Raw genomic sequence first — 9,754 nt, 5'->3', positions numbered from 1 at the left:
TCCTGATAGTAAAGAATTACAATAGTCCAGCCTTGAAGTAACAAATGCATGGACTAGGTTCTCAGCAGGATAATTCTAATTTCTGCAATATTGAGCAGATGAAATAAGGAAGTTCTATAAACGTCTTTGATATGGGATAGAAATGACAGGTCGTGATCAAAAATAACACCAAGATTTCTTATTTTATTTTCAGAAATCAGTTTAATCCCATCTAAATGAAGTGACTGACTAATTAGCTTCTTTTTCAAATAAAATGTAGAAGTGGTCATTCTCTTAAACATCTGAGTTTTCTTTTCTGTCAAGATGATCTTTCCATAACAAAAAGGGTGAAATATATTTTTCTACAATATTGAATAAAAAAATTGTACATTATTATATTTGAACAATTTATTGTTCCAGATGGATTAAATACTGACTGAAAAAGATCATCTTTTCTTACACATTACTCAACTTATTTATCTTATGTCAGAACATATTCATGTTAATTTATAAAAAGTTAACCTTTTGGGTTTCAGAATAAAGAAAAATGATTAAAATTTGTGAAACAATTATCATTTCCTATATACATTGATCTATATCTATAATTTAGGGATGGGGTATGTCGCTCTGACATACTGTCTGTTTTCAGCTCAATGTTTAAATGAAGTAGATGCTAACTCTGATGTAGCTTTCTTTTAGTTCTCCTTTAGTGTAATCCATCAGTCAGTGAATGGATACACTGTGCCTTTAGCATCACTTTTAAATGGCTGGTGCTTGATCTGCTTGCTCTCAGAGGAATATAAATCCTGGCTCTGAAGTGCATTAACACACAACAGCCTTCTCTATCCACTGTGCAGCATCTATTTTTCTATAATGTTACAAATGATTTCTGCATACCTGTCATTATTTGGATTTGAAAATAAGGGAAATTTTATGGCAGGTGCTGTAAGCCATCTGACTCCCCCAGTCTAACTCCAGTATATTCAAAGACAAGTTCAAAGGAAATCTAAAATAACCACCTGTCAACCAATTGCAAACTACAGTTAGGTGATTAGTTTTTTACTCTAGATGCTAGCAACACATCCACTTTAAGAGGCAGATAAATGTTTTTTTTATTATAATATGGGGAATTGGTAGGTACTTGGGAAAGTGGAAAAAGAGGTAAAATACAATAGTTTACCAGCTAAAACAGGAGACCTGACAGCAATGGTTTGATCATGTCCTCCACCTTTTTGTCCTTACTTCCTGGCCTTCTGAGCACAACAGAGATTTTGCGCTGCTCCTCCATGCAGCATGGCTGAATGGGCTGATTTAAGTGATAAACATACTGAAACAGTATGAGTAATGATAATCCTCTGTTTATATTTACAAACAGAACTGCATAAAGATAATTGTAGATCCTTGTCGCTCTACTTAAGAATGGCCCTCTAGTGGATGGTAGCAACTCTACAACACTGTAATTAATAATCAATTAATGGGGTGGATCAAATTTTAATCTACAAAACCATCAACCGATGATTAATTGTACCTTTCTTTACATCCATGGTAGATCTCTATAGCTAATTTTCTCTCATGTGGTACTCCCCCTAGTGGAGTTGTGTAGTAACAGATTGACATTAACTGATTTGGTTCCTTATCTAAACTCTTAAAGCTCCATGAGGAATTGAAGCTGCTCTTTGGCTTAAATGTCATTGAAAACGGTCTCTTGATGTTGCCTGAAGATTGATTAGTTGTGTCTGGACTTCTTGCCACTGATGTGTCCCTCGTCTTCCTCTCCTGTCTCTCTGTCAACCTGTCATTCTTCTCTACCTGCCTTTATCTGTCTGTGTGTCAGTCGGCGTCTTTCAGCAGCGTTACTGACTCCACCATGTCGCTCAATATCATCACTGTAACCCTCAACATGGGTGAGTACTGACTAGGTCAGCAACAGTCTGGATCATTCCACCATTGTCAGCGTCAAGTCCAACAGAGTCCACAACTGCTCCCAATAGACTAGATAAGAGCAAACAGAATCTAGAACTGGTAGAAAGCAATCGGACAGCCTTGGTCACAATCCAGACATAATAGGTTCAAATCTATTATGTTCTATTAAAGTCTGAACCAGGTCTGAAACTATCTGGATCCTGTCCGCCACATTCAATATCTATTCAGTATAGATGCAGCCCAGTAAGGGTTTTTTTACTGTGTAGATCATATCAGAGTTCAGAACAGGCCATAGACTGCCCAGATGGGGTTCATGATAGACCAACACTTTTCCACTGGTTCAATTTGTATCCTAGATAATATCCAAATTGGACAATATCCGTTTCAGTGCAACCAGTTCAACAACAATAGCGACTGAACGCTGTAGGGCCTAAATCGGATCTGGTAGAGTTCTGAACAGGCCAAAAATGTTGGGGATCAGTTCCAGTAGGACTTAGTTCAAAAAGAATCTTGATCAGTGTTAGCAGGATAATTATCCGGCCCTCAACAGCCTTGGTCTGGTCCACAATAGAAAGGAAAGGGTTTTTCCTCACACAGAATGCCCGAATTTGTTTGCTTTGAAGCCAGTGAGCCCCAGAACTGACTGGGTTCGGTACATACTGATTCCGACTGGACCGCGATCTGATAATATCATTTCAAAATCCAGTTCAGAGTTTGTCCCGAACTTTAACAACTGTTCTATGGGATTAAATCCAATGATGTTTTTACTGATGCTGCATGTTCCTCAGAGCGGTATAACTTCCTGGGTATCAGCATCGTGGGTCAGAGTAACGACAGAGGAGACGGAGGGATTTATATCGGCTCCATCATGAAGGGAGGCGCCGTTGCTGCGGATGGACGCATCGAGCCCGGAGACATGCTGCTGCAGGTGCCGCCAACACTGTCGCCACTCATGCTGCTGAGGATGAGCAAAGCTTAGAGTCTCTCAAGCTCTCTGGGCCAGCAACAGAAATGTTTAGCTTTATTGATTCTCTGTGTTGTTCTTTTCCATCAGGTTAATGATATCAACTTTGAGAACATGAGTAATGACGACGCCGTCCGAGTTCTGAGGGAGATCGTCCACCAACCAGGGTGAGGTTCTTAAAAATGGAATTGCCTGAGATTCTGGACAGCAGTTTGTCCTCTTCTGTTCTGGAACTCAGGAAGTTTTTATCATGCTGGATCTTTAGAGACTCAAACTGTGCTTGTATCTCCTTGCTTTTAGTTCAGTGACATTAACTGTGGCTAAGTGCTGGGATCCAAACCCACGAAGCTGCTTCACACTGCCAAGAAGTAAGTCGTGCCCGGATGTTTGGGTTGGTATGAGTCTGGCTTGCTAAAACACATCATGTCCTTTGTCTAAAAACCTGCAGGTGAACCAGTGCGTCCCATTGACCCGGCTGCGTGGGTGTCCCACACGGCCGCCATGACTGGGAAGCTCCCCCCACATTACAGTACGTCCCCAATCTGCAGCATTCCTCCACTGTTGACCTGTCCATCACACACAGCTTCATGTCCTCCAGGCGTTCACGAAGAAAATCAGCTCAGCATCCACAGTGACATGACAGTGATTGTCAAGGCCATGGCCAATCCAGAGTCAGGGTTGGAGGTTCGAGACAGGATGTGGCTGAAGATCACCATTCCCAACGCTTTCATAGGTGATGTGTATTATTTGATTGTCTTATGTAGAAAGGTTCTATTTATGCTAAATTCATTCACTCTCAAACTGCATCTTATCCTGCAGGTTCAGACGTGGTGGACTGGCTCCACCGTAACGTCGAAGGTTTTACTGACCGACGGGAAGCTCGGAAGTACGCCGGAAACCTTCTAAAGGCCGGATTCATCAGACACACTGTCAACAAGGTCACCTTCTCTGAGCAGTGCTACTATGTGTTCGGAGACCTGTGTGGAGGTGAGGATAGAAAGGTTGGAGCTTATGACCACACTGAGGGACATAGCTGTAGTTAGGAAACAGATCCAACTCAAGTGGATTAATGGAGCAACTCTGAACATGTCTGAGATGTTTTTTAAGAGAAAATGATAGAACTACACGAACAATAACCCAAAAGAACAAGTTTACATCATAGTTACAATTCTCCAGTCACTCAGCAGGCAATAAAAAACAATAAATGTGAACCTTTAATAAAGTACTCTCTAGATGTGGTCATCCCAGTTCATATGTTCCCTTGTATCAACTAAATGGTTCCTAATAGGCTTCTTTAGAACTTTATCACATACTGAGGAGGTAATTCAACCATTTGTATTTAAAGCAGGCAAGGTGTTAGCCTCCTAACCTAGGAATAAGCAGGTCATCAAGTATTTAATGTGCTGAACTACTAGTTTCAGAAACGGTAGTCGATATAGTAACACTGAACACCAACTGGATGTTGGATGGTTGAACTGTTTAACTTCATTGCTAGAGTTGCATGATAGAAATTTAAAGAACAAGGATTTTTTTTAAAGATTCTGAACTCTAGCGTAGTCTGAAAGATAGTTTCAAAACAACTGAAGACATAAACAGTTAAAAGTGGATTCCTTAAAGCTGCTCCTCCTGCTTTCAGATCTAGCTGCAATGTCTCTGCTCGACCATGAAGAAGGGTCCAACCACGAAGGAGGAGGAGGACCCAACTGTGACCCGCCAGCCTTTCCTTATCAGTATCCCATACCGCACCCCTACAGCTCACCTCACCTGCTACATCAGCTGCCGGCTTGCGAAGCAGGAGGAGAAAGAAGTCATCATAGCGGAGGTGAAGGATATGTTTCCTATTTCTTCTTTACAGTTGTTTCAGTTTTTGTATGGCTTGTTTTCTTTATTAACTGTAATCAGTCAGAAGAAGGGGAAGACCATTGGTCTTTCACAGTGCAGGGCCACATGAGGCCATTAAAACACTTTGTGTGTCACACTGAATTCAAAAGAAAGGACTGAGTAAAAAAAAAAATGCTGTGTTTTAAGGTTACTGTGTCTATAACAAAAGAAAGAAAAACTATCTAATAAAATTAGTTTTCTTTGTTTATAAAAGCAAATATATCAGACTGATTAGAAAAGATAAATACATTAACACAGGGATGTCAAACTGGTTCCAGAAAGGGCCGTGTGGCTGCAGGTTTTCTTTCCAACCAAGAAATAGCACACCAGACTCCATTCATCTCATTAAGTCATCATGTGGACTAACTCAAGACTAGACTCACTTGATGAGATGAATGGAGTCTGGTGTGCTATTGCTTGGTTGGAAAGAAAACCTGCAGCCACTCGGCCCTTTCTGGAACCAGTTTGACACCCCTGCATTAACATCATATATTATATAGCTTGTTTAGTTTTAAAAGCAGAATCTGAAATTCTAAAGTCAAATAAGTGGACTGAAAAAGTTCACCAAGTTCAATGCTGCAAAGATAGAAGTAAGTGAGCCAAGTTATGGTAAAGTGCGTAACGTTAGAGATTGAACTAAGAAATACAGCAGAATGGGAGAATAGAGATAGAATGAAGCAGAAACCAGAAAGGGGGGCCCTTTGTCCTCCAACAATCTAAGCCTATAGCAGCATAACTATAGAGATAGTTCAGGAAAACCTGAGCCACTCTAATCCACAGATTCCACCGCTCCGCCCCGCCCTGCTCATGTACGTCATGCAGAGCACTTGTGCAGTCATGGTAATCAATGAGAACTGTTCCACATCCACCGCTGCTACTCTGCTCGTCACTGTCGACGTACGTCTTCTCCGTTTTTGCTCCACTCCGGTCCATTGAAAGCCGGTCAGGTCAAGATCCACAATTGCAATTACACCAAACAGGAAAGAAAAACCTTGAGAAGATCCAGTTTGTCAAATAAAATATGGTATCGACAGATCAGTAATAACAAATTAGAGCATAATTCCTATATATTCCCAAAAGCGAACACCTTTTATTTAAATTATTGGATGCAAACTATCAGTACTTCAACATACCAGGAAGATCATTTCTCAACTCGATCAAAATATTTATGTTACAAGTTTAATCAAATCTGGTCACAACAGCTTTCAGGAGCACATCTCACAACTTCATATCACAGGCATGGATGAAGAGATGCTGAGTTTGGAAGTAGAGAACAAACCAATTTTGTATGATCCTAATTATCCCTACTACAAAGAAACCCACAACGAAAATAATTTTTTGACTAGAAATGTGTGATTCATGCTTACAGTGAGTTTTAATTATGTTACATTAAATTAAGCATTCATTTCTCAATGTTTTGGTCCTACAAATTAATTAATAATAATAATTTCAATTCAGTTTATTTATATAGCGCCAATTCACAACACAAGGCACTTTACAGTTCACCAGATCATACAGTCATTTCATGCATTCTCGAGCTCCAGGGAAGTCGGAGCGAAGTGAGACAGGAGGAACCACGGAGGCTGAAGGTTTTGCTTTGCGCAGGCGGTCTGAAGCGCAGGGGAGGGGAAGAGGTTGTTTATGTAGGAAGTGTGATCTCAGGGTAACTATAAGCTTTATCAAACAGGAAAGTTTTAAGGCCGACCTTAAAAGTAGACAAGGCGTCTGCCTCACAGACTAAAACTGGTGGTTGTTTGCACCTGAGATGAGCCTGATAACAAAAAAAATCTGCCTTCCATCCTACTTAGGCTGATTTAAACCAGTCTAATGCTGTTCCTTTAATTCCTAAAATATGTTCAAACCTTTTTAAAACAACATTATGATCAACTGTATCAAATGCAGCACTGAGCTCTAACAGTGCTGTTACAAGATTCAAATCTATTATATAAGACCATGAGAATACCATTAGTGACTTTCACCAGTGCTGTTTTAATGCTATGAAAAATCTATATGCTATGAACTCTAAAACCTGTTTGAAACAAAGTTCATTGTGGTTTAAGTGGTCACACAGTTGTTTATCAACTACTTTCTCAAGAATTTTAGATAGGAAAGGACGATTAGATATAGGTCTATAATTGACCAAGTCATCTGAGTCAAGAGACTCAGAGAAAAGGTTTATTGCAGCTTCCCCTGAGGTATGTAACCCTGTAACAAGATTAATCATATCTACAATTATTTAAGTTTTCCTTTTATGGAGACATACACATTAAACATAACACAGAGAAATAAAATACAGAAAAACCACCCCTATCCACCCACCTCATATCTCTTCCCGGCAAGTACAAAGCACATTCTGCAAATGTGCTCAATGAGTTGATGCAATCAACTGATTTTCCTTAGATAGAAAACTTTGAATCAATTTGACTGTACGATCTGTTGAACTGTAAATTGCCTTGAGATAAAATGTGTTGTGAATTGGCGCTATAAAAAATAAACTGAATTGAAACTGAATGCTGTCTCTCCGAATCAGACCAGGTTTTCCCCAAAAAAAGAAAGCCAATTATCAATGTAGCACTCATTGTCTTCACTACCTAGACAACCAGCGGTTGAATGATGACATTTGGCTAAACATGTCTTCACTGGTCAGATCAGGGAGGGGACCATAGTGTCCAACATTGTTTGGAAAGCTTACACACCAAAGCAACACTAATTTCATTGACGTCCAATGGGCATTACTGGTATTATTACCCCCAGTGTGAATAACAATGGCACCATATTAAACCTTATCCTTAACCAGCGGTTTCAGGTAGGATTAGATGTCGCCTGTTCTGGCCCCCAGCAAACATTATCCTGTGGTCCCTTTTGTCTCTCTCTAATGCCACTTTTATCATTAAGGAACTGCCAAATGCCAGAGTGGGGTTTCCCGTGGATGCGTCACTGTGTGGGGAAAATCTGTTAGAAACCTAGAAGGGTTGGTGGGCAAAGATCCAGGACTAACCTTTTTGCGTACCGCCACAAACAGCTTCCTGGCTGGGCAGGACTGTTTGAGTTAGAGTGGACGAGACTGTGGTATTGGTGGCTCTGAGCTGTTAACTATTGGGCCTGTTTTACCTTCTGGATGTTCTAAGGTTCGAATCCGGGACTCTAACTCTGACACCATCGCCTCCAAAGCGACAAAAATACTACACTTAATACACACCATTATCGCTAAAGGAAGCAGAGAACATGTGACGCAGAGCAGGAGAAAGGAGAGGGAGTTTTAGAAAGAGTCTGAAAAGAGTCAGGGCAAGTGCTAGGCTAAGCTAGCACTTGCCTATGGATGTGCCCAGTAGAAAAGTGCACACGTAGAGGCTGTGTTTAAAAGTGCTTCCTGAGAGTTAGAGTAACTTAGATATTTTATACAAAAGACAATTAAGCTCAGACATAGAGATCCTGAGCGGCACCACAGAAAATAGGTCAGCAGTCAGAACAGAAAGTTAGACAATATTGTCTCACCAACAGCAGCAGCATCCTCTGGTCATAAAAAAGCTAGGTCCTTTTGCTAATGCGGGAACAACTGAACAACATTGTTGGGCACTTCTTGTTTTATAGATTTTTTCTTCTATTTTAAATGTTTTACTGACCATCTGGGAAGGACATTTCAATGCACCATGATTATTACTAGCATTGGGCAGGCTGTCCATTTCCTTTTCAGTTGCAAGCACCAGGCACTCTGAGGGGAGTGAGTATGAGTTACAGTATAGAGGCTGAAGGCGATTGGAGCATAGTCATATATAACAAGCAGGGGCCTCATTGGCCGCTATTGCCCATTGGTTCTGTCAAGCTGTAGTGCTGCCATCTTGAAAAGGATAGCCGGTCCATTCAGTATTAGTGTTTCTGACAGACCCAATAAAGTATGTTGGCATTTAATTAATCATAAATTGCTAAAAAATACTTTCTTTTTGTGCTGCAAACCTTCTAAATACAGCTTTCAAGCTACACAATAGGACACATGGTCCAGCGTATTTGAATATTGTTGATTGATTTAAACAATAAGAATATTCAGATAACAGTATAGGTAGACAGAGCAAATGATACATTTATATATCTTTTTTTAATTGTTAATATGTCTATACCTATTTATTGCAATATATAAATGCGTCCAATGATAAAAATATATTACAGAAATGCATACATTATAGAATAATGTTTAACATTGAAGAATATATGTGTATGTGTGGATGTAATTCTGATTGATTGCAGACCGTTACCTAACCCCATTGTCCCCACTGGGATGGATAGGTAACACTGTTTCCTGTTTGAAATGATGACATCACAATTCTCTTCATCCTGCAGGAAGTCGCAGCAGCCAATCAGACTTCAGCGATGATCAGAAAGAGGGGAAAGGAATAACCCAGAAAGAAACTGCCAAACATGAAGCGAACATTCAGGACATGATGGCAGACTGCCTGAGTGATGGAAGTGCTCAGGGACCGCCCACTCACTTCTCTGGTTCCCATGGCGACAAAGACACCCTGCCTGCATCTCAAGGTCAGCACAACAACTTTTCATCAATCCAACCGGAAATCTCTCGACAGTCTTTCCGCCTGGCCATGGGAAACCCTAGCGACCTCTTTGTGGATGTCATGTGACCGACGTTAATAATGGCGTTAACGATATCATGTCCATTTAGGTGACCTGGAGACATGTTAAATAAGGCAAAGGATTTTTTTTGTTTTTACTTAAGCTGAAATGAGAGAAAAACTTAAGGCACATTCAATCACTGTGAAGAGCTGATTCTAAGGAAGGCCTGGATCTGACAAAGACCTGGACCTTACAGGAACTAGAACAAGAACTGGAACCAGACCTGGATCTAACAAAAATGTAGATGTTAAAACACCTGAAGCTGAACGATATGATCCTGGATCCGACTCCTCAGATCTGGATTCAACTCAGATCTGGATCGGACTCAGACCTGGATCTAATTCAGGCCTGGATCTGACTCAGATCTGGATCTGGATCTGACTC

The 9,754-nt window shown here is 40.5% G+C and overlaps 1 protein-coding gene across 3 annotated transcripts in view; it reads left to right on the top strand.

Annotated features, from left to right (window-relative positions):
- The window catches only part of LOC107103935 (segment polarity protein dishevelled homolog DVL-3-like), a 22,421-nt gene extending 12,722 nt beyond the window's left edge, over positions 1–9,699 (top strand). For 2 of the 3 annotated variants that reach the window (XM_015403793.1, XM_015403791.1), the window contains exons 7-14: positions 1,814–1,883; positions 2,691–2,830; positions 2,957–3,033; positions 3,167–3,234; positions 3,315–3,599; positions 3,686–3,853; positions 4,503–4,688; positions 9,083–9,699. In XM_015403793.1, the coding sequence (XP_015259279.1) occupies positions 1,814–1,883; positions 2,691–2,830; positions 2,957–3,033; positions 3,167–3,234; positions 3,315–3,599; positions 3,686–3,853; positions 4,503–4,688; positions 9,083–9,378 (1,290 nt within the window). In that variant the 3' untranslated portion in view covers positions 9,379–9,699. The remainder of the gene's footprint in view (positions 1–1,813; positions 1,884–2,690; positions 2,831–2,956; positions 3,034–3,166; positions 3,235–3,314; positions 3,600–3,685; positions 3,854–4,502; positions 4,689–9,082) is intronic. The other variant, XM_015403794.1, reaches the window with a different exon arrangement.
- Positions 9,700–9,754: the final 55 nt, after the last annotated feature.

Source organism: Cyprinodon variegatus, unplaced genomic scaffold (genome assembly GCF_000732505.1).
Source record: "Cyprinodon variegatus isolate N-32 unplaced genomic scaffold, C_variegatus-1.0 Scaffold1567, whole genome shotgun sequence".
NCBI classification, from domain to species: domain Eukaryota; kingdom Metazoa; phylum Chordata; class Actinopteri; order Cyprinodontiformes; family Cyprinodontidae; genus Cyprinodon; species Cyprinodon variegatus.
The sequence above is the reverse complement of the archived record's forward strand: the minus strand, read 5'-3'. Positions and strand labels throughout refer to the sequence as shown.